The 24,531-nt window shown below is 40.9% G+C and overlaps 2 protein-coding genes across 18 annotated transcripts in view; both read right to left on the reverse strand.

The window, feature by feature from the left end:
* The window catches only part of sytl2b (synaptotagmin-like 2b), a 33,490-nt gene extending 14,924 nt beyond the window's left edge, over positions 1 to 18,566 (reverse strand). For all 3 annotated transcript variants that reach the window (XM_061218401.1, XM_061218400.1, XM_061218399.1), the window contains exons 1-6: positions 18,487 to 18,566; positions 10,598 to 10,936; positions 7,086 to 7,237; positions 4,793 to 4,916; positions 2,247 to 2,316; positions 205 to 313 (exon numbers count right to left, since the gene is read on the reverse strand). In XM_061218401.1, the coding sequence (XP_061074385.1) occupies positions 205 to 313; positions 2,247 to 2,316; positions 4,793 to 4,916; positions 7,086 to 7,237; positions 10,598 to 10,698 (556 nt within the window). In that variant the 5' untranslated portion in view covers positions 10,699 to 10,936; positions 18,487 to 18,566. The remainder of the gene's footprint in view (positions 1 to 204; positions 314 to 2,246; positions 2,317 to 4,792; positions 4,917 to 7,085; positions 7,238 to 10,597; positions 10,937 to 18,486) is intronic.
* Positions 18,567 to 21,584: 3,018 nt separating this feature from the next.
* picalmb (phosphatidylinositol binding clathrin assembly protein b) overlaps positions 21,585 to 24,531 on the reverse strand; it is a 46,328-nt gene continuing 43,381 nt past the window's right edge. For all 15 annotated transcript variants that reach the window (XM_061216679.1, XM_061216685.1, XM_061216677.1 and 12 more), the window contains one exon: positions 21,585 to 23,080. In XM_061216679.1, the coding sequence (XP_061072663.1) occupies positions 23,066 to 23,080 (15 nt within the window). In that variant the 3' untranslated portion in view covers positions 21,585 to 23,065. The remainder of the gene's footprint in view (positions 23,081 to 24,531) is intronic.

The following is a 24,531-nucleotide window of genomic DNA, read 5'->3' on the forward strand; positions in this document are numbered from 1 at the left end:
GTGCGTGTGTGTTTGTGTGTGTGTGTCTGTGTGTGTGTGTGTGTCTGTGTGTGTGTGTGTGTGTGTGTGCGTGTGTGTCTGTGTGTGTGTGTGTCTGTGTGTGTGTGCGTGTGTGTTTGTGTGTGTGTGTCTGTGTGTGTGTGTGTCTGTGTGTGTGTGTGTGCGTGTGTGTGTGTCTCTGTGTGTGTGTGTGTGAGCTCTTACCCCCCGCAGTGGTCTCGTGTGGCCCCAGGGCTCCGTTGGTTCGCTGGCGGTCCGTCTCCCCGGGGTTCTCTGACAGCAGCAGCGAGGCCCTGTTGAACGGGTTGTGTCTCTGTGGCACACAAACAAGGGAAAATCAGGAAAAACACACAACAGCTAAGAAACGTGGCTCGCTGCTCGCCGTGTTTACCTTCATTACAGAATGAAAACAAAAGAGAGGGCACATAGATAAGTATGGATGTCAGTCCTGGGTTCAAATAGCATGCATTTTGGATTCACATACTTCTGCATTTGACTATGCTTGCCTAGTCCCAAATTGATCCTAGTTAAATAATCCCAAAAGTGTAAACACTACCCTTGCAGCAGGCAAGATCAACAGAGCACAGGAAAGTATTTGAATCCAAAACAAATAGTATTTGAACCCAGGCCTGATGGATATAGATTCTGTAGTTTAGGATTGAGTGCCAGTAACCCGAAGAGCAAATGAACCTGTAAGTAGCATTATCTTTTCATAATCCTTATAATGCGATGCATAGATTATCTTTGTTTTTATCACTGATGGAACAAAGTAAATATTAAATGCAAATGAATCACAGTTTACATTGGTATACTAAAAGCTGGCACTACACCTCTCCCTCTATAACTGCGTGTTAGGTCCACCTACAGTCTGCATGCCAGTTTAGGAGCACATTTCCTTGGGTGTTACACAATGAAACAAAGACAAAAGCAATACAATATCTTCTAGTGTAAAATAACACATTTTAATGTGTTGATAACACATTGATATATGCATTTGTTAATTAACTGTGCTAGAAGTATGGTTAATTAATAGAGCTGAGCCAGGTAGCCATCTGCTCAGATCTCCTTTTTCCTTCCCTCAGGGATGCAGTGCATTGTATACAGATAGGACCACCCCTCGCTTGATTCTGTTGCATTTCTTAGCAAAGCTAGACTGTACTAGGGTTGCTAGCTTTCAACTGTAATATCTTGTTCTCAAATTGTTTGTTTGCATCTGGTTTGTGGTCCTGACCAGACAATATAATGTCCAGGCCAAGTAATTGTGTTGTACTATTAGCTTCCAGGCCAAGTAATTGTGTCGTACCATTAGCTTCCAGGCTAAGCAACTGTGTTGTACCTTTAGCTTCCAGGCTAAGTAACTGTGTAGTACCATTAGTTTCCAGGCTAAGTAACTGTGTTGTACCATTAGCTTCCAGGCCAAGTAATTGTGTTGTACCATTAGCTTCCAGGCTAAGCAACTGTGTTGTACCTTTAGCTTCCAGGCTAAGTAACTGAGTAGTACCATTAGCTTCCAGGCTAAGTAACTGTGTTGTACCATTAGCTTCCAGGCTAAGCAACTGTGTTGTACCTTTAGCTTCCAGGCTAAGTAACTGTGTAGTACCATTAGCTTCCAGGCTAAGTAACTGTGTTGTACCATTAGCTTCCAGGCCAAGTAATTGTGTTGTACCATTAGCTTCCAGGCTAAGCAACTGTGTTGTACCTTTAGCTTCCAGGCTAAGTAACTGTGTAGTACCATTAGCTTCCAGGCTAAGTAACTGTGTTGTACCATTAGCTTCCAGGCTAAGTAACTGTGTTGTACCTTTAGCTTCCAGGCTAAGTAACTGTGTAGTACCATTAGCTTCCAGGCTAAGTAACTGTGTTGTACCATTAGCTTCCAGGCTAAGTAACTGTGTTGTACCATTAGCCTCCAGGCTAAGTAACTGTGTTGTACCTTTAGCTTCCAGGCTACGTAACTGTGCAGTACCACTAGCCTCCAGGCTAAGTAACTGTGTTGTACCATTAGCTTCCATGCCAAGTAACTGTGTTGTACCTTTAGCTTCCAGGCTAAGTAACTGTGTTGTACCTTTAGCTTCCAGGCTAAGTAACTGTGTTGTACCATTACCTTGAAATGAATTAGCATCTCACCACCCCCTTTTTCCCATAGCAACCGTCACCCCACCTGCTTCCCGCTTGTGTATGTTTTAATGTGTACGAGTATCATTTTGACAGATTGTAAACAGGGAAACCCTACTGTAGGTTGTAAAGACCTTGGATAGTGAGCGTACGCCTGGTCTGGGTGTCTCCTGCTGTGGATCAGGGGAGGCACTGTCACTCTCCCTATAGGGGGAGACAAACAATGGAACAATGGTTCATAGCCACAGACACAGAAGATGCTGTAAACATTGTCAAATTGTCCTTACACTGGTTCAGTGGTTATATGGTGTCTGTTCAGGGTGTCACTAATGGTACAGACAGAAAGGAAATTCCCTTGATTAAATATTATTCATGCATGCACAAATCATTATTTGTACATGCACATTATTCATGTATGCAAAACTCTCTGCTGAAAATTTCCACCCTCCAAAATATCCAACATGACCTCCAACAGTTTTAAGGTATCCCCACTCATTTTCAAAGTTTACTTTTAAAACAACGCTTTTAGTATAAAAAGTAAGGTATTTATAATGAAAACTATGGATTTTGTAGCAGAGCTCTGTGTGAGTGATAAATACATTGATAGCTGTTTTCCACCTGCAAGGAGCCCGTGGGAGCCCACCCCTGAAGCAGCTTATGGACAAACTTGTGAGGGGCACAAGACTCCTTGTTTCTCTCTGACTGGCTCCCGCAGAGAAAACACCCCCATCTACCCCCTGCCCCCGCCCCCCTCCCCCTGCCCTTTTCAAATCTCACACAGGAACCTTCCACAGCAGTAAGACAGAAACAAAGCCTCCATTTTGAACAAACCGGATGTTGAAGATTTAATGGTATTTGAAAAAATACATTTGCCACCAAATATGTGGTTGAGCATATCCAATTCCCACCTCAATTTGGAATGGCCAATCATTCGCAATCACAGCGCCGCGGATGTGCGAACACCAGTTTACCAGACATCCACGCTTCTCTCCCGAAATATGTGGTGTCTCCAGCTGTTTCATTTCACACCACAGGCTACAGCTAAGATTGTGCAGAGTGGAGTCGGAGGAGGACCTTTCATGTGTAGCATTAACATGGCACCCAATTTCACAGGCGGTGGTCGCTAGATAGCGATGATAATGGAGGCCCCTCATGGGTGACACAGTTAGCAGCGGCACGGTCAGGATTCAATCCGAGGCCAGGCCTTGGTGCCTTAACTGGCAGAGCCAACCAGCAGCCTGACTCAATGGTGTTTTTAAAATGGTGCCTGCAACTGCTAAGGAGACTGAGATAAAATGTCTCATTAAAGACAGATTAAGACGGGCCAGCTGATCATACACAAAAATAGCCATAATAACCCGTTTGTGACCAGAAATGTATAACTGCGCCATAAATGTTTTCAGGGCACTAGTGGCCAAAATCTGTCTTGCCAACATCCAAATCATGTTCACAGCAGATTGGTAGTAAACAGTCGTCCTACACTGTATCAAGATTTTGACCAACCTTTCCAACATTAAGATAAAATGATAAAAAAGATAAAAACGTTTAAGATAAAAATAACATAGCCATTGTTTTTTTTCTTCTCTATTTGTCCTTAACAGATCCCTGCCATTTATGACAGTTTAAACAGGAATTCCTGGGGTATTCCCAATGCCTGTCCGTATTTACTCATACTGAATCCAGCCTTCACCTAACAGAGCCAACACAAAGAACAATCTGTTTGAACGCCGGGAGTGCTCCAGTCTTGCATATTTGTTTTATTATTTAGAGAAGATATATTTTGGTGGACCCGCATGTGAAAAAGGCTCAACTTTAATTCCAGCATCTATTGAATATATACAACTGCATAAAAGTATATAAAACTGCACATCAGATATTTGTACACTTTTACCTTCACTTTACCTTTATGCGCACAGTCATAAAACGAGAACAGTATCAAACATCTGAAATCAGATGTGTAAATGATCTAAAAACACTTCAACAGTTAATTGACAGCCCATTCGCTAATGCATGTCCTGTAATAGTATGCTTGTGTAGGGAGTATGTTTATATGGTCCGTGACTCATGGTCACACTGTATATAAACAGGGTCAGGTGAAGTCTGTTTATTGAAGCACAGCTTCCTGGTTTATTGAGGCTTGAGAGGCCAAGCTCCAATGAGAAACACCTGTGTTTGCTCTGCCTGCGTCAGTGTGCGCTTAATGTTCAGTTCAGTGTGCGCTTAATGCCGGCATAAGACGGGCACACCTCAAAGACACACACTTCAACAGGCACGGTAGCGCGGTGGACAGCACATTGCATGTTTGCCTAGGTCTTGTGTTCTGAGTACTTTCCTTATACTGATCCTCCCTGTAGATATCTCCTGCGTGCCTTCCCTTCTTATCCGGCGGTGTTCAACTCAAATAAGCAGACCCGTTTATTCTGCACAGTTCCGGATGAAATACATCACCTGTAGCTTTTGTTTAAGTGCATGTTCAAGGTCAATGAGCCTCATATGATAAAGGCAAGGCATTCGGGGAAAAAAAAAACAAAAAAAACATTCAAACTTAATCTAATCTCTCTCAGCTACTTTGAAATTTTTGGTCTTTAAAAAAAACGAAATATATTAAATATTGGTATGCCCCATGTACTGCAGCAGCACTAGCATGGGTTAATGTGGGGTGAAGGAGGTCAAAGGTCACCTCTCCTCCTCTGGTTGCATTGGTGGCTCTTCGGATAGTTGCAAAGGTTCTGGGGTGGATAGAATCTCTTGATTCCCATTACTGACCGCTCTGGTCCTGGCTTTCCATGACTGGGTGAAGTTGACTGTGGTCAGAGAGTACACAAGAGACAGCACAAGCTACAATTAGCCAAAATGTTGAACACTGGATAAAACTCATGACTTCCACTATCTAACCATCACTCTCCACTTTTCTCCCAAAATTGCTTTGTTTTGGCCTTTCTAAAAGGTCCAGCACATGTGGTAACAGTACAAGAAATTAAGGAGCTTTTATTCATTAAATGTTCATTAAAAAGTCAGTTTCAGCAGAATGCTTCAGTAGATGAATCTGATCTTTACAGGGCTTTCTCCCCAGACATAGTGTCTTGTGCCTCTACTACTAACACTGTGTCTTTGTGAATGTTTCCAGGAAAGGATCTGTACAGAACCTTTGAGAACAACCCTCTAAATGTTTAGACAGATATCTGCTTCAGGATTTTTGACGGTTGTTGACAGATGACATAAGTATATGGACCGTGACACATTTTTTGTTGCTTTTGCCCTGTACTCCAATAAAGAATAAGTTGAAACAAAACAATCATATGTAGTTCAAGTGCAAATATTTAGGTTCAATTCAAGGATTGTTACCTCCATATTTTGTGAACAGTGTAGGAATGGTAGCCATTGTTCTATTTTGTTTACTGGAGTATATAGAGAAAACAGCAAATAAATGTGTCACTGTCCAAATACTTATGGACTATATACAATCACCGAGCACTTTATTTGGAATCTTTATTACACCTTCTTATTCATGCGATTATCTAATCAACCAATTGAGTGGCAGCAGTGCAATGCGTACAATCATGTACATACGGGTCAGGAGCTTCAGTTAATGTTCACATCAACACTGTGAAAAATGTGATCTAAGTGACTTTGACCGTGGAATGATTGTTGGTGGCAGACAGGGTGGTTTGTGTATCTCAGAAACTGCTGATCTCCTTGGATTCTCATGCACACTAGAGTTTGTAAAGAATGGTACAAAAAAAAATCCAGTGAGCAGCAGTTCTGCAGACAGAAACGCCTTCTTAATGAGAGACGTCAGAAGAGAATGGCCTGACTGGTCAAAGCTGACAGGAAGGTGACAGTAACGCAAATAACCACACATTACAACAGTGGTATACAGCAGAGCATCTCTGAACACACAACCCATCATAACTCTTAGTGGATAGGCTACAGCAGTAGAAGTCTAAAAAATAAGTCTCATAAAAACCTAATAAAGTGCTCACTGAGTGTACATCAGCAAATAATTTCACGGCAGAAGCATTTGCATGTATGTGTGTAACCCCAATATGAGCTCTAATAATAGCTAACGCTGATAAGGCACTGGAAGAGAAAGGATCAATGCCAGGCTTAAAAGTGACCCAGATACTTTGGCCTCCTCTCAAATGTCTAACAATATTGTCACTCTGGCATGCTGGGTGCTATTGTGGAGAAGGCAAGCGACCTGAGTGTTTGGTTTCACCCCACCGCTACACACAAAAGGCTCGTTCTGGCAGGCACCTCACCGACAGCTTTATCTGAAACAATTTATAAATCTTCACTTTCATTTTGCTTTTGATAGGGGTGGTGATAGGGGCCATGACGATTCCCGCCCTTTGAAATGGGACATAATATGACTTTACAGTGACTGGCCCCCAAAACTGGACAATGCAATAGTGTGAAAATGAGGCAGACCCACATATATGCAACTTACATCTACCTCAATGAATTTCCTCCTTGAGTATGTTACTGAGAATGACTTCCCAGGGAGGTCATTCTAGGACTAAGCCTGAAAAGCTATTATTTGCTAGAGGTAAACTATTCTGCCCTGTAGGCCAGCTACAGAATAGCATAAGTAATGTAGATCTGGGTCAAAAGTAAAGCCCTCAAGCAAAATATCAGCAAAAAAAAGGAAGTCTGTAAAATGTGAATGACCTGCCTCCAAATGTAGGCTTCATTTCTACTCGAACTCTCTGAAATGAAAATGAACTTTTCTTTCATTATTTGTCCTAAGGTAATACATTTAGGTTTGGTGGAGTGGAGGAATCTTTCCCAGGGGTGGTATGTTTTTTTTTTTTTTTAAACCTATTGGATTAACTGAATATGCTTTAAACACAGTTAAAATAAAAAACGAAGGAAATGTTCAAAGAGTGGGAAAGTGCGTTTTACAGGCTTGGTGTGAGAGACCTGCAGTAAAGCAGGGTTTGTGACAGACAGGCCCTGTATCCTACACTCACACAGGGACATCGGGTTCTTCTGCTTCATGGATGCCCTGATGATGTCCGAGCCGTGGATACGGTCCATGTGCCTCTGCGACTTCGCCTCGTAGAACCACTCCCCCGTCATGTACTTGATCTTCCCCCTGGCCTTGGGCAACCTCTGCAGTTGCCTGAAGAGAGAAAGAGAGCGAAAGAAAGAGAGAGAGAGAGAGAGAGAGAGAGAAAGAGATGAAAGAAGACCATCAAAAGTCAAAGGTCAGGATTCATGAAATGAGGCAAATGAAGCAAACCTGCTGAAACCTTCAACCTGGGGATACGACCGTTTTAAGTTGTTTCCTTAATCGGATTTACCTTCAGCGTACCACATATGACCAGCCTTTGAGAAGCGATGTCTATTCATAGCAACCTCAGCAGTGTCTAACCCAATAAAGTGGCTCAAACAATGAGTGTTCTTCTGGACAGATTCTGCCATTTCTGAGGTGAAAACCAATTTCCTGTAGCTGATTTTCACGAGAGAAAGCACAACGCTCATTATTACGATTGCCATTATTTAATTTAAAGAATATATTTTTTTTCCATTTAGCACCCAATGCAACTGACTATACTGACTATATTTAATGTACAGTAGAACGGAGTACTATTGCTCCCTACCGCTTTCATGAATCCTTTCACGAAGTCCCCTCACATGCATTCCCTTCAAAATGGAATACAGATAGAAGAAATTGAGTAATTTGCCTTATGCTGGACCTTCATATTTTCAATGTTTGTCATCCAAATATGTGGAATTTTAATTTCATTTCAATTAAATGTAAAATGTAGAAGTCATAAAGTTAATTGAAATGAACTTTCTTTTGGTGGAGTGGAGGAATCTTTGACCATCTCAGCAGCACTCCATCAATCAGGCCCTTATGGTAGAGTGGCTAGACTGAAGCCACTCTTGAGTAAAAGGTGTATGACAACCCATTTGGAGTTTGCCAAAGGATGAAGAAAAAGATGATCTGGCCGGATGAGACAAAAATTGTCTTTGGGCAGAACTCCAAGCACTAGGTCTGGTGAACACCAGGCACTGCTCATCACCTGGCTAATACCATCCCTACGGTGAAGCATGGTGGGGGCAGCATCATGCTATGGGGGTGCCTCTCAGCGTCAGGGACAGGGAGACTGGTCAGAATAGAGGGAAGGAGGAATGCAGCTAAATGCAGAGAGGTCCTTGAGGAAAGGTTCCAGAGTGCACGTGACCTCAGACAGGGGTGAAGGTTCACTTTTCAGCACCACAATGACCCGAAGCATACGGCCAAGACAACTCTAGAGTGGCTTCAGAACAAGTCTCTGACTGTCCTTGAGTGGCCCAGCCAAAGCCCAGACTTGAACCCCATAGAACATCTGTGGAGAGACCTGAAGATGGCAGTTCACAGACGCTTCCCATTCAATCTGACAGTGCTTGAGAAGATCTGCCAGGAAGAATGGGATAAACTGCCCAAATCCAGGTGTGCAAAGCTTGTAGAGACTTACACAAGAAGACTCAAAGCTTGCTGCCAAAGGGGCTTCTACAAAATACTGAATTACTGAATACTTATATAAATGAGAGATGTTTTCACTTTGTCCTTATGCGTTATTGAGTGTAGATTGATGTAGATGAAATCAACAACACAATACAGTGTGCAAAAAGTGAAGGGGTCTGAATACGTTCTGAAGCCACTGTACATGCAGTGCCAAAATGTATACAATGTTCGAGTAGATCATACTGTATACTAACATTTAAATGACTCAGTGAGAGCTAATTGTGTTCCATCAAAAAAGTAACATGCTGATAGAAGTATGTCTGAATGTAGTTTTGCAAAGCTAATGTGACTCCACTTCAAAGGTCTCGTCCGTTTTTCCCTCGTCTCTTGTGGAAGTATGCCAGCGGTCATGTGAGAGAGGGCTGGAAAGCTCAGACTTAATCCCGTTAACACAAGGCTGAGTGAGGCCGTGCCTCTGAACTCTGAGAACTTCACTGCCGGTCTCCAAAAGCCATACTCCTCCTCGAGCTCCGACAAGTACACAACCTGGCTCCCTGTAATGATTTACCATCAGGACTTTGTATCGTATTCAGACGCATAAAATTATACATAGAAACCTTCTAGCATTTTATGTTTTACAAACACATTTTGTTTTCACAGTTAAACACTAGCTCGTGACCAGCATATGCACTCACGGAGCACTTTATTACGTAGACCCGTACAGCGGCTTGTTAATGCAAACATTTAATCAGACAATCATGTGGCAGCAAGTAAATGCACAGATGCATGCAGACGTGGTCAACTGGTTCAGCTGTTTTTCAGACCAAATGTCAGAATGGGGAAGAAATGTGATCTAAGTGACTTTGACTGAGAATGATTACTGTTGCCAGACGGGGTGGTTCAGAAACTGCTGATCTCTGCGGATTTTCATGCACAACAGTCTCTAAAGTTTGCAGAGAATGGTGCGAAAAACAAAAGATATCCAGTGAGCAGCAGTTCTGCAGACAGAAATGCGTTGTAAATGAGAGAGGTAGGAGGAAAAGGGCCAGATTGGTAGAAGCTGACAGGAAGGTGACAGAAACGCAAATAACCACACATTACAACAGTGTTATGCAGAAGAGCATCTCTGAACACACAGCACTTCAAACTTCTTAAGTGGATGGGCTACAGCAGTAGAAGACCAATAAGTAAAAAAATATGTTGAATAAATACCTAGTAAAGTGCTCAGTGAGTGTACTGCGGCACTTTTAAATTTGTATCACTGTCCAAATACTTATGGACCCCGCTTGTACTGTATGTCACACAAGTCTTGAACGGTCAATGAAGGTGCACTGCATCTTTTCTGGTTAATACTATGTTACTGAAACACAATGGCAAAAAACATTGCTTTTCTTTCTTTAAAATGATAAGTTGTTTTCTCAGCTCTGAATTGCCCCCCCAGCACAAAATAAAGAGGGGGGGGCAGATGAGGCTTGACTGACAGTAGGAGCTGGCATTTACCAGCTTGTTGACTTAAAAGTGCGGGAAAGGTGTAGACCGGGGATTTGAGTTGAGCAGCAAGTCTGCCCTTTAGCAAGGAAAACAAAAGCTCCTCAAATTCATAACTTCGCCGGTTTCCACTCCGGTTTTATTTGTGTAAGGGTTCGAAGTATGTGTCTGGGAATTTAACCTGCAATTGGTCTTAAAATCCACAAGTTTCCATAAAATTGCATCACACTACTTCATATGAATGATTATGGTGATTATGATGAAAATTGATAGTAATATTCTACCATTTAGTTCTGCATTCTAATGATAATGCTGCAAGCTGGAAAACATTCTGCGAAATATCTGAAAGTATAATATTACAATTATTTTTCCTAATATTGCATTTTAATCTCAGCAGGAAGACTGGAGAGCATGATGTATTGGTCAAATTCTGACAGGACTCTTCCCTCTCATCCTGCATTATTACACAGAAAACAACAGGATACTTCCGTCTTATTTTGAACACCCGGGAGCATAATGGACGTAACTCCTGAAACTCACTTGACTCTATCTCCCTCTGCCTTCTTCAGCTTGGCATCCCTCTGCAGAACAGTCATGATCATCTCCTGCTCCTCCTCCGTCAGGTAGCTCAAGTCAATCATGGTGTCCCTCCCTCTCTCTGGCCCCGTGCAGGGCCTGGACTTCGGTGGCTGTTAAAGAACCCTTAAAGCGAGTGTTGTCGTTGTCAGAGGAACTCAAGGTGTTGAAGCCCACAGCAGCATGGTGGAGTCCTATGAAGGTCCTACAGCGATGGTTCTGGGCCGTAGGTCTTCGCCGTTCTGCTCATTGTCCGGCCTCCCTCCACTCAGACTGGTCAGGTCTGCAGCAGCGAAACAGCACCTGTAACAGACACAAACCCAGAGTCAGGGCTTCTGGCCTCTGAAAGTGCTGTGCTCACTCCCTTAATACACATAACACACAAGAACAGAATGTTACACGTACTGTACACTCACTGACTCACTTGCTGACTCAGTCTCTCTCTCTCTCACACACACACACACACACACACGCACATAAACAAATACAGTCACAGCAGGTAAAATAATGCTGAATAGTTCCATTTGCTTTGTTTCTTTTCTTTTTAAGTTTAGATTTTTGTGGACCGTCATGTCATGAAACAGCATATAATTATCTACACTTTTCCAAGAAGCCCACTTGCAGCAAGATTTAGTCAATTTGTCAAATGTCTTAAAATTAGATTAAACATTTACTGTTATTTAGTCAACCTGAACCGGTTTTGCCATCAGGATCATGAGTTGCACACATACTTGGCACAACTTGGTCCTTTCCTAGTACCGACCACTACATAAAGACAGGCAAATAATTCATATAAACCTCTCTGTCTCCATGTATATCGACAACTTACAGTACATCTCCATTTGTAAACAAAAGAAAAATGTACATGTCTCTCTGTCTATGAACTTGTGACTGACTGTCTGACACATCTCTTTTGCCACCTATGGGAAGGCAAGACCCCCAGCCCTGCAGGACCTTCTCTGGTCCCATGAAACATGTGACCGTGGTGGGGTTGTTGACCGTCCCAGGGCATGAGAGCTGAGGTGAAAACATCTGATTGGGTCCCTCACGCAGTCTTGTTGTGTCCCAATCGAATCTTGCTGACTTCACTTAGTCTATATTACATTGAAGGGTGAGGATAACTACTAAGCCCACTTCCATTTTTGAATTTGGATTAAGAAGAAAAACAAATCAATTATGCTGTGCCGTTTAATGTCTTGAGCAATTAATCAAGTCATTATATGAATGCCAGACTTTATTCTAAGACAATCAGATTTATCATTATTGGATTTTGGATGGTCATGCGCACATACCTCCTGGTGGATATTTTATAAGTAGCACAGAAATAAGAGATCCAGAAGATTACTTTCTCAGTCAGTTTCTTTGTGTTGTTTGGTAAATGTCAAATTAATAGACTCTTGCTTTTAAATATTGGGTTTCTGTGTTAGCAGTCATGTGTTAGATATCACTTTTTCCTAGTCATATAAGCAGTAGAAAAAACAGATACAGTAAAAGTTTAGATTATGATTGAGAAACATTATTTGAGGCATCCACATTGCATAATGTGAAGCTCACCTCACAGTACTGAAAAATGCGACAGTTTTTATTTTTCATCTCCTGCCAAAATTCCACTTCATGCAAATATTGACCTTCCAAAAGCCAACTTAATCTCTGGCTGCTGAGTGTATTTGCCCACGACGATAGTGAGGTTTAAGAGCACTGTTGACTGAAAAAAGTTGGAACCAAGATAACTAATAATTGCTCAACCATGCAGCTTTCAGCTAACAAATAAATATAGTGTATAATTTCAGAATTATTTAATACTTTTTTTAATATCACATTTGGTGCATAGGAAACTGGTGCATGGAGTAATATGTGTTCTATGAATAAAATCCACTAAACAATCTCAAGACGTTGTGTTACCTGGGTTTCTCTTAATTTCATAACTGATGCAATCGCCTTGTTCACCGATTTTTGTGTCCAAGAACATGGAAACTTGGGAAGGGGTGCCATATGTTCCGGAATTTAAAACCTGACCATGCCAGGGTAAACTGTGGCTAGGCGTCCCACAGTAAATGGACAGTTACTACTGGGTCACCCTGGGAGTGAAAGTGTCATTCAGCAATTGTGACTTATGAACCTCTGTATCATCCTGGATTTTGTAGTCAGTCCAGGTCAGCTGTATAGCGCAAACTGAAGACGCACCTCTTCAAGCAGCACCACTCCCCGTCCCTCCCTATCTCCCTGTGAACCTTAATTGTTGTCTTTCTGTGATTTACTTTTTTGTGTATCAGTATTTTTAGTTTGGCTAGGTAAGCAGTGTTTGGCTAGTTAAGTTTGGTCACTTTAGCTATGTTGCTTGTTTGTTTGTTTGTTTGTTAAAAAAAAAAAAAAAAATCAAATAGGCCCTGGTTGTTGTTGTACAGGTAGCAGTTGAAATTGTACTTCCCTCTACGGTCTTTCAGCGCACTTATCCCTGGTTATGGGTATGCACTTTGTTGTACGTCGCTCTGGATAAGAGCGTCTGCCAAATGCCATTAATGCAATGTTAATGTAATTTATAGGTCCACAGTTCTCCAGGGCCATATCTGTACAGCTAAGCTCATGGACTTTGAGTGAAAACAAGTGACTGGGGTGGGTCATGGATGTGCTTACCAAAGTTCTCTCTCCGGATTTGCTAATGGGATGCTCTCACAAATGTGAAATCAAATCAAAATGTATTTGTAGATCACATTTCACACAATTGTCATAACACGCTTCACATAAAACCCTGGCCTCAACTCCCACAAGAGCAAGACTAGAGCAACAGTGGCACGGGAAAACTCCCTGGTGGAAGATGAGAAGAAACCAAGTAGGAACCAGACTCAATGGGGGAGCCCATCCTCCTCTGGCTGAATCAGGGCGTGGGTTTTAATGGCCAACAGGGTCAATCAGTCAATACCATTACACATTGCACAGAATTGTACAGAAAGGTCAAATACAAAACAAACGTAGTATCTACCATGTCTATGATATGCATCAGATGCAATCAGATCTTTCTCTCTTCTTTTTAGCACCATGTCAATAGTTTGTAGGAGGAGGCAGTGTTCAAATATTAAATATTTGACAAGACGTAAAATGAGGAAAATCTAACAATAACTGAGTCATAAAACGTGTAACCATAGCAACACATTACAGAAGGTATGCCTTCATCTCTGAAATCAGCTAAAACCCTCGCGTTGCATGGTTTGGTATGGAATGAGCTTAGGAAAGACTTCAAAGGCATTTTACAGGAATTAGCTTCCCAATAAAACTTTTGCATTCACAGCTGAACTGGCAGTGCACATGCTGTACACACTAGAAAGGGGAGAAAAGTGGACATTCCTAAAATAATCAAATGCTTTGTTATGCCTCAGAATTCTTATTTACATAGTGTACATTATTAAACCGGAGGACACTTCAGTAGTAAATATCCAACTACAACTCTTCACCGAATGCCTTGCTAAGTGCCATAATTATCCACTGCGTCAGACTGACAACGGTAAGCTACAGGTTAATATTGAAACAGATAGGCGTCAACCAAGAACATCCTCTGGAAGACATAGTAGGGGTTTTGTTCTTTACATTTTCTATTGGATACAACATATAAATATGTATTCTGAACAGCTTTTATTTGGAATGTGCCTTTTTTATCTTTGAACTACCACGACAGACACTGTGAACTGTCGAGCAGGATTGGCACACTAATTCCGGCACTTTCTGCCCAATGCGCTGTGGGCTTCATTGGTCCAGTCTACAGTACATAAAGTCGCTTGATGGAAATATATCTCAATTCATCCATGACATGGGCACCTGCTGGAGAAACACATTCTGAACCAAAACAAATTTCCCTGCCAAGACATTCTGGCAACCAATAAGAGTAGAGATGAGTGCAACAAGCCAGTGCAAAACAGACAAAAGCGAAAGCAATAGCTAATTACCATGTTATTCAAACTGAAAGTATGAATTTATTCCATTTCGCAAGTTATTTGAGAGTGGGGGTTCTTGCAGGACAGTGCACAGTTATATAGCAATAGAACATAATGGGTTTCCACTATTGAATATTTCCACAATTGGATTGTTGAATTCAGCCAACCTAAGCAAGATAATTAAAACAGGAGGGGTCTATAAAACATATACATTAAAATGAAAACAAGAACTGTTAAAAATGCAGCCTCAACACAGAATTTAGTCTCTGTGATTTGTTTTGTATTATTTTTTTCACTCACTGGAATATTTTTCATTTTCATTCAATATCAACCCACTGTATTCTGGATAATGTGGAAATAAAGTAACTGACCTTTACTGAAATAGAATGGACCAAGAGCACTTGGTTTTATTTCATACTGCCATTATACTGAGTCACATTAACATTATGATCTTGCCCTTCTGGTTATCAGCCTTCTGCTCAATTTTACCACAATTTTGACATTATATTATTGGCATTTGGCAGACGCTCTTATCCAAAGAGACATACAGTTGATTAGACAATCCTCCCCAGGAGCAAAGCAGGGTTAAGGGCCCAACGGCTGTGCAGATCTTATTGTGGCTACACAGGGATTAGAACCACCGACCTTGCATATCCCAGTCATTTACTTTAACCACTACACTACAGGCCAGGTTTTCATACTTCAAATCCTTACATTCTGAAAACAGTAAACTGAAGCTTTTTTGTAATCCCCTTTTTGGTTTTTCCTTGCAATTTGAAATTTCCAGGTGTCCACTTGATTATTATGTCATTGCCTATGAGGACATGACCCAGCGGACATTATAGACCCTACAGTGCACAGAGTACTACAGGAGAGAACCAGCACTGAGTAGAAGAGATATACCTACGATAAACAACCAGTAACCTGAAAACACCCTGCATGTACAGGCTCACTCTGCTAGCTGTTCAAACTAGAACCCTCTTCAGACCACAGTGAGAAAACATTGCTATATAAACATGTCAACATTCTCAAAATAAATGAATTGTAATGTGGTATTTCAAATTTGCTTTAATTTTTAAATTCCATTTAAAAATGTGTGTCATTTGTAGATCAGGTTCAAGAATCAGAACATATTTTTCAATGTCACCTCCAAAAGTCTCCCTATCACTAAACACCAGCAGATACAGAGAACAAAGCCAATTCCTAACATGAGCCCTGCTTTTCATCTGGTCTACTGGTAAACGCATCAGAGGCCCAAGACATTTAATTACTGAAAAGATCTTCTCTGACACTATTTTCAAGGGATTTATGCAGGGCAAGGGAAAATATACACATCAAATATCCGTGTGCTACATTATGCTGGATCACAAGATTATTTTGGATTAGTTCCTCTTCCCTTCATTCTCCAAAAGCAAATGCATAAAAATGTGCTCCATTCAATTATCCTTGCATTCGTCCAATACAAAGGAACAAACACTTACCACTGATACTGGCTGCAAATACTGTGGTGCCCAACTTGTTCTACCCCCATATTTAGGTATCTACAGCCTGTAATATCCTCTTATTTAAATAGATGTTGGTTGCACTTATTTAGGTCCAAATACCTATTGGATTTAATGAACTGCTGTCTGTTACTGTTAAGTTAATAGTTAGTAGTAATTTATCTATATACCCAAAACTTACTGTATTAAACACTTGCCCTTAGTGCTGACATACAAATAAATGCAATTTGCTTCTGCAAAAAACAAAAAACAAAAAGACCACTTGCATAAAAGGTCAATGCCAAGGTTAAATGATAACTGATTCCAGTGCTTATCCAACAATGAACAGAACTCCCAAAAACAGTATATCTTTGGTTGGAGAGGTGAGAATGCATCCATCCATTTAAGCTTTTATGTATGTATCTTCATAGTCTGTATAGTCTGTATACCAGGCCGTGTTACAGAAAAATATACTGAAATTGTTTTCTGTTACATGTTGAACTCTCATAAAGAAGAGCATTTAAAACTCTCCCAGAATTCCATGCAGAGCCCAGGAAAAGGGAGGTGGGACTCCACCCAAATCTTCTGAATTGGGCTTCTGCCCAAATGTAGTGGAATGACGACTACTTGATTCGGCCAAAAGTGAGGACCTCAAATCTCTTAAGTTAAAAGTATTACTCCTCAACATAAAAATGGATTCAGTCCAAATGGATTGAATTGCTCAGATTTTGTAGTTGAGGCCAATAACTGTTTACTGAATTATCATGATATCTGGCAATTTTAGAAAACAAAATGAAGAAGAAAAAATCAGGCACAAAGGCTTCCTTTCAACACTTTTGAGGTTAGTGCCTGTACAATATAGGCTACGAGTGATTGAGTTACGCTAACCTGGAAAAGCTATACGGAACATTCTCAACAGCCTTGTAGGCAGTGTTGAATAATGTAAACAAAGCGTACACTCAGGGAGCACTTCTAAGAAATGCACTATCAGGCATTTCTTAGACTTTCTTAGGGGCGACATGGCTCAGGCAGTAAGAGCAGTTGTCTGGCAGGCGGAGGGTTGCCGGTTTGATCCCCCGCCCGGGCTGTGTTGAAGTATCCCTGAGCAAGACACCTAACCCCCAAATGCTCCTGATGAGCTGGTCGGCACCTTGCATGGCAGCCAATCGCCATTGGTGAATGGGTGAATGGGTGAATGAGAAGCATCAATTGTACAGTGCTTTGGATAAAGGTGCTATATAAATGCCAACCATTTCTTATTTTCTTCTGCTGATGTAGCCTGCTTTGATGTGTTCAGAGATGCTCTTCTGCCTACCACTGTTGTAATGCGTGATTATTTCCATTACGGTCACCTTCCTTTCAGCTTCTCCTCTGACCTCTCTCATAGACAACACATTTTTGCCTTCTGCTCACTGGAGGGTTTTTTGTTTTTCGCACCATTCTCTGCAAAGTCTAGACACTGTTGTGTGTGAAAATCCCAGGATAACAGCAGTTTTTGAGATACTCAAACCACCCTGTCTGGCACCGACAATCATTTAACTGAGATCAAATTTTTTCCCCACTCTGATGGTTGATGTGAACATTAACTGGAGCTCCTGAACCGTATCTGCATTATTGTATAAATTGCACGGCTGCCACACGATTGGCTCATTAGATCATCGCATGAGTATATATGTGTACAGGTGTTCCCAGTAAAGTGTTCAGTGAGTATATCTCTACATCCATATCTGGCCAAGATCAAGTTCCCAACTAAGTGGGACATTGCTGCAAGAAACTGACATCAAATCTCAAGGTTGGGCGTGTTTCATTATAGCTAATGAACATGATGCATGTACTCTGTTTTGGAGCAGGATTCGGGTTCTAGCTACAGAGTTATGTTATATGCGACAAACAAATAAATAAATACACGAAACAATAATATGAGCTATTACGAAAATGCATAACGAAGTATAGCAGATACATTGGACACACAATATTAAATAAACAAATAAACTTCTTGAACTATATCAGAACAAGTCAGTCCCATAAAACTGTTCAAGATAGCGTTGAGCGAACTATGACAGACGACGAACTTTCCTGCAGTTTGTGTTAGCAAAGCGTACAAATAACCTTGCAAGCAAATCAGCAAAGTTAGCCTTTACCATAAAATAAAACACTTAAAAATAGTTATCAGTAACTTTGTCTTACGCTCAATTGGTAGCAAGGCTATCTCGTTATCAAAATGAAAGCAGCAACTGCGTTTAGATTATTTATATCACACGTTTTCATTTAGTGCCAAATATGCACAGTATAACTTTGAGACGCTCTATTTTAGATAGCTAGTATGACTGCTGTCCCTGCTGCTTTTCATTCGCGTATATTTCAGACAAAGAAATTAATCATTTGAATAATTTTAGACATAAACAACAATTATTCAAGACTAAGAGAGGGCAAAAGTTTACTCTACCTGCCTCCGGTTCCTGGTTTGCTTATCTCCCAAGACCGTACGTGGAAATTAATCAGTGGCAGTGGAATTAAACCCTCTTGAGTTTGACTGCAGCTGACATCAGAAAAGAGGGAGGTTTATATGGGCCCACCCTGTCAAACCTGGTCCATTTGAAATTTAACAACGTGATAAAGATTAAGTAAATTAGATATTGTATTGCATAGTAACCCACGCATTTTAAGTGTACTTAAATCAAAATAGGCTATGTATCCTACATCCCTTTTACCAAATATGACACGTGTCAAATTGCTTGTCTTAAGTCTGCCTAGTTTGACTCTTTTTTTCTCCGCTTAAAATTGTCCCAGCTATATAATTAGTAATTAATAAGTGTAAACGAACAGTTAATACAACCGACCGTTTTTAAAAAATAATATTTAACTGCGATAGGTTACCTCCTTTAATTATGACAATTTTGTAATCGCTTCCAGTATGCCACCTACAGGAAAGTGCAGAGTATAGCATCTATACTATGTGGCCGCTTAGATACATTTAGTTGCAGTGTGATATACACAATTTAGAATATCTGAAATGAGTCCCAATCAAAGTAATAGAAGGGCTGAAATAATCTCTTTGCAATACACATTTTTGTTTTTTGTGTGAAATCACACTTTAGGATTCCTGAGAGTGGCACCGAGGCTCGCCACTTTTAGACTAACGCAATGTGAAGTATAGACTCGTGTTCTCAGACATGTTCGTTTTTGTAATTTCCTCTGCAAAATTGTATGTGGTACAACTGTAACTGCGATGTGCATTTCAATCGTCCATTGCCCATTATCATATGACCACCAAACAAATAAGCAGAAGACTGGTATGTTAACCCAGCTAAATATTGATATTTACTGCATATTTGAGCTACTCCCTCAGGATACTAAATTGCCTCCATCACACATGCCTGGAGGGTCGTAAACAAAGCATCCTCTTTAGCCAGGTCACCCACATCAGCAAGCGATGTAATAAAATTAATGGATATCTTGACCTTTCAAGGCAAGTGGCCAATTTTACCACATTTCCAGGATTTTCAAAAATCAAGAACAACAGCAACTTCCACAGCACAGTAAGGTATGGGAAACAGATGCTTAATACTTCATTTAAAAGTCTTTCTAGTTCTTTTTAAATATAGGTATTGACACATTTCTCATTTAAAAGTAAGTTGAGGCTATACGAGGCAATGAGAACAGTACTATGCCAATTGATCAATTCATTTAAATAATTCATTGAAATACAATAATGTATATATTTTTCGAGTGAAGCCAGGGGATACAATTACAGCACAGCCTAAAAGACAGGTGGCTGGAAAGACAAAGTCAGATGTATGGATAACGTTATACGTAGCTGCATGAAGCATTTTGTATAAAAGAATAGAGGCAAGTGGAACTGAGATTATGTGGATATCGGAAGAAATGTTTTTTTATATTCATGCTGGAAGTTGGCAAGTGACTCAGCAGTATGTCTGCTTTTCCCTCATTCGACCACTAGGGGTAGCAAAACTCAACAATAACGTGGTCAAGGTAAGGGTGTTGGTGGTAACGGGGATCATCATACAACCAAAGGCTGCAAAATGTGCACACACGCACGAACACGATTTATTTTTTATGCATTCCTGTTTGGGCCTGGATAAAATCTTGATCATGTGGCCATTTCGGCCGTCAACCGGAGTTTCAGAAGTTATTTTCCATTCGTTTCCGTAGGCAAGCTACATGATTAAGGTTTACAAGGCCATTCACATGGTTTGAGAGTGGGAAAGGCAGAATTCATAAAACCTACAAAAACTTCAGCAGCTGAGGAGAGTATATCAAACTGCAGTACAGGGTCAGAACACAGACAGAAGAAACTGACAACGTATTAAATCATTCCACAGCACAACAGAAAAGGTTATACCACACACATTTCTCAAGGCTGTCAGGATTTTTTATTTTATATTTATTTTATTTATTTATTTTTAAACCCAAGTCAGCAGTCTGGGTACAAAATCCCTTCCACTTGGATTCTATTCCAGGTGTCGCTCTGAAGCAGACCTGGGTCAAATACATAAATGTTTTGAATTGAAATACTTTTCTGTGCTGGATTGATCTTGTCTAGTGCAACTGAACCAACCAAGAGGACCAGAAGGTGGGGTGAGGGCTAAGGGTTTTCAGAATTTGAAACAAGAAGCATTCAAATATGACTTTGGCCATAATGTTTTTTTAACAACACAGGTGCAATGACTAAATCGAATAGTAGAGCCATGGTTGGCTCTAAAAGTTATATAAAGTATAAAAGGTTGGTACTGTCCAATACATTACATAACATTATTGGCATTTGGCAGACGCTCTTATCCAGAGCGACATACAGTTGATTAGACTAAGCAGGAGACAGTCCTCCCCTGGAGCAATGCAGGGTTAAGGGCCTTGCTCAAGGGCCCAACAGCTGTGCGGATCTTATTGTGGCTACACTGAGATTCGAACCACCACCGTCCAGCATTACTTAACACAAAATGAGGACTTCATGGTGCCAAACTTCAAAACATTTATACTTACCAAGCAATGGATTTTGTCACTTTTCATGACAACTACAGGGAGTGACACCTGCAAGCACCATTACCTTTCAAAACAGTTCAGAGAGAAATCTGACTTTATAACGCACCCAGTAAAACAGGTCATATGTCTAGTCGGCTACTAAGCACACATGCTAGCGGTAAACATGACCCCCCAGTGTGGCAGCTTTCAGCAGCTGGTGGAAAAATAAGTGTCTGAGACTGAGTATCTTTTCCATTTCACTGGTTTACTTTGTATGTCTGTGCATGTGACAAATAAAAAGAATCTTGACCTTGTATCAGGGTATGTTTAAATGTGCCCCCCCCATGTATGCCTCCACAGTCCCATCCACAGGAGTATGTCCATTACCTGCAGCCGTCAGAGAAGCACACTGGACTGATGAACTGGTCTCTGTGGTAGCGGCACTACTGAGCCAGCAGGGGGCATTCACCCCTCTGAAACAAGCAGGTCGCGTGTGATGCAATGTTCTGGTGTGTAAAGGTTGCCAGGTATCCCTGCAAATCCACCCCAAAAAGAGACAAAGACTCCGTGGATGCTGCACTTTATTTGAAAACCGATCGATTTTTGCTTACATACGTTTTCAGATATATAAACAAAAACGGAATCCGCCCGCCCGTTGCAGCAAAAATAAGGAGGAGAAGCTAAAATCATAGGAGCAGAATTGCCTTCCCCATTCCACCCCTCCCCCCCTCCCCCCCTTCATCAGGTGACAGGGGTCCGGCTGTATGTACACACAGCGCCGATCAACAGCGCCCCACTACTCCCCTTTCAAACGGACCCCCTGTACTACAAATTTACAAAGACACTAGTGACCCCCTGCTCTATATCCACACGCACGCATACACACACACACACACACACACACACACACACACACACACACACACACACACACACCCCAGTGGAAAAAATGAACAAAATTACAAAATAAATAAAAACAAACGGACCTCACCTACTCCGCCTAGGTGAAGAACGATCACAGGAAAGATGCCCGGAACAAGAAGGCGATTCTGCGCAATCGGGTGAGAAAGGCAGCCATTTTGTTTTGTAAATGTAAAAACGGTGGCGTTGCAAGCACAAAGCGACACGCATCCTCTCCCCCAACGCAATGCTCTTGGGTCACGAACATGGTGTTCTGCTACTCGGGTTAATGCTCCTTCGCGAAAAATGAACGTAAAATAAGAACCCTAGGCACAGAGTCCACTATGTGGATTAATAAATTGGATACTGCCCCTATATTTTCCCTAACGAATGTAGGGCCATAAGGTTCTGAGCTAAAAATAATTGCACTAGACAACTGGTTTAGAGAATATTTAGTGCTCTATCCGTCAGTTTTACAGGTGGTTTTAAATCTTTTTTTTTTTTTTTTTTTTTTTTTTAATATTTACTTTTAAAACTTTAATTCATAATTTACAATCCCATATCCGTCACGCACGGGTGTTCAAAAGCATTTATCTTACCCCTGACGTCTTGAATTATCATAAATAAATACAAACAATACACAAGGAATGTCTACTGCAAACATAATGCACAGTTTAAAAAAAATATATAAAAAAAGGTAAATAAAAATCGGTGTAAACTGTGGTTAGCATTGGTAGTGGGGTGACGACGTATGACCGGTGATCAAATCAAGAGTCCTCTCTCAACTGCCACCATCTCTCATCTAAGCAACCTTCATGCTGTCAAAATCAGCTACAACATTTTCGCTACCCAGTACAAGTGAGCTGTGTCCCTCAATACCCATATCTAGCTTTACACATGTAAAAAATGGGATAAGAGCTCCCTCTAGTGGCCATAACAGTAGTCCACGCCGTTAACCTGTTTTAACAAAGTACAAGAACAGATGCTGTGTGCGACGACCCTTTCTCTCCGCCAATGGTCTCCTTCCTGTGTCCTTATTGGTTTTGATATTCTCCTTGGGAGAGCGAATCAGCAAAGTGGATCTTGCTTAAAGGAGAAGGTTTTTTTTTGCCGATTGGGAACCCGGGTCCGCTGGCCCCTTCAGATTACATGAACTGCATCTGGTGGCAAAAATGCACAAGCAAAACAACAAAAAAATTAGCTAATCATTTAAGCATACAATTTTAAAATTATTCAATACAGAACAAAGGCTTTTAGCTCTTGAGCAAGTTTCTCCAAAAAAATGCGAATTAGTGCCACATTAGTGGGGGAAAATGGTGCCCAAATCTGCTCCACAAAGAAACAATGAATGGTTGCCAAGACACAGAACGCTGCTATCAGTAATTACATCACAATGATGCCCTTTGTTCTGCTGACAATGCAAAACGGCAGGATGACACAATGTTCACATTGTAATGCCAAGCACGTGATCAATAAAGCTGATTCAAAGATAGCAACAAAATAAAACGACAAAAAACTCGACTCAGTTTGGCATGAAGAGGAGCAAGGCTGGTTATAGTGAGGTCATACCTGTATCTGTCACAGAAACACCACTGATCAAACATGTATTTTAAATGAAAAGCCAGTTTAGAATTCAACAAAAACAAAGAGCCTTCTGATATAAAACAGGCATGTGCAATTGTTTTGAATTTTTTTTTAAATAATAATAAAAATAAATCACTTTGACCTGGAAAATAAAATGTTTGGAAAGTGTAATCTTTGATGACCGATAATAGAGTACACTACGTTAAGTGGTCAAATTCCGTAAAATGCCATGTGAGTAGGGCTGACTAGAGGTTGGACAGTAGGATCAAAACAGGATACAGGTTTGACAGCAGTGAACTTAAAGAACAGCAGCAGTCCCACAGATGGCCAAGTCTTAAGCACAGCCTTATGAGCCTAAAGGTGGGAGTGAAGAGGAAGAGGAGGAGGAGGAAGAGGAAGATGAGGATCTGAACACTCAGATGCGTGGAAATGAGTCAGAGCTCACCGCATGCCAACATGCAGCAGAAAGGGAACAGAGTAAAGTACACATACACAAGCAGGTACACATGGGTTCACATGGACACACATGCACGCGCACAGAGACGTGCACACGCACACAGGCACACACGCACACACTGCAAAAGTCTTAAGCACCCGTAAATAGTAAACAGTACTATAATAGTAGTACTATAATACAATAGCATTATATTAATAGTAATAGTAAATAGTAACAGTAAATAGTTAAAAACAAAAAATTGGGTGTGACCACCCTTCTCCTTTAAAACGGTATCTTAAATACACTGTCCTTAAGTTGAATTAGAAAATCAGCTGGTAGGTTGTTCCAAACATTTGTTCCGCAGTTCTTCTGCAGACTTTGGCTGTCTTGCTTGCATCTGGCTCTCCAGGTAATTCCAGACTGCCTCAATCAAGTTTTTTTATCTGAAGAGTGGCCCATTACTTTATTTAACAGAATACCAAAATTTATCTGAAAAATCTTTTTTTTTTTTTTTGGAAAAATTACCGTTAGGAAATCTCAAATCTCAAAATTGAGATTTCCTGCCGACACACGAATGCTGAAAACAAAAAA

The sequence above is a fragment of the Conger conger genome, chromosome 13 (assembly GCF_963514075.1).
Source record: "Conger conger chromosome 13, fConCon1.1, whole genome shotgun sequence".
NCBI lineage: Eukaryota > Metazoa > Chordata > Actinopteri > Anguilliformes > Congridae > Conger > Conger conger.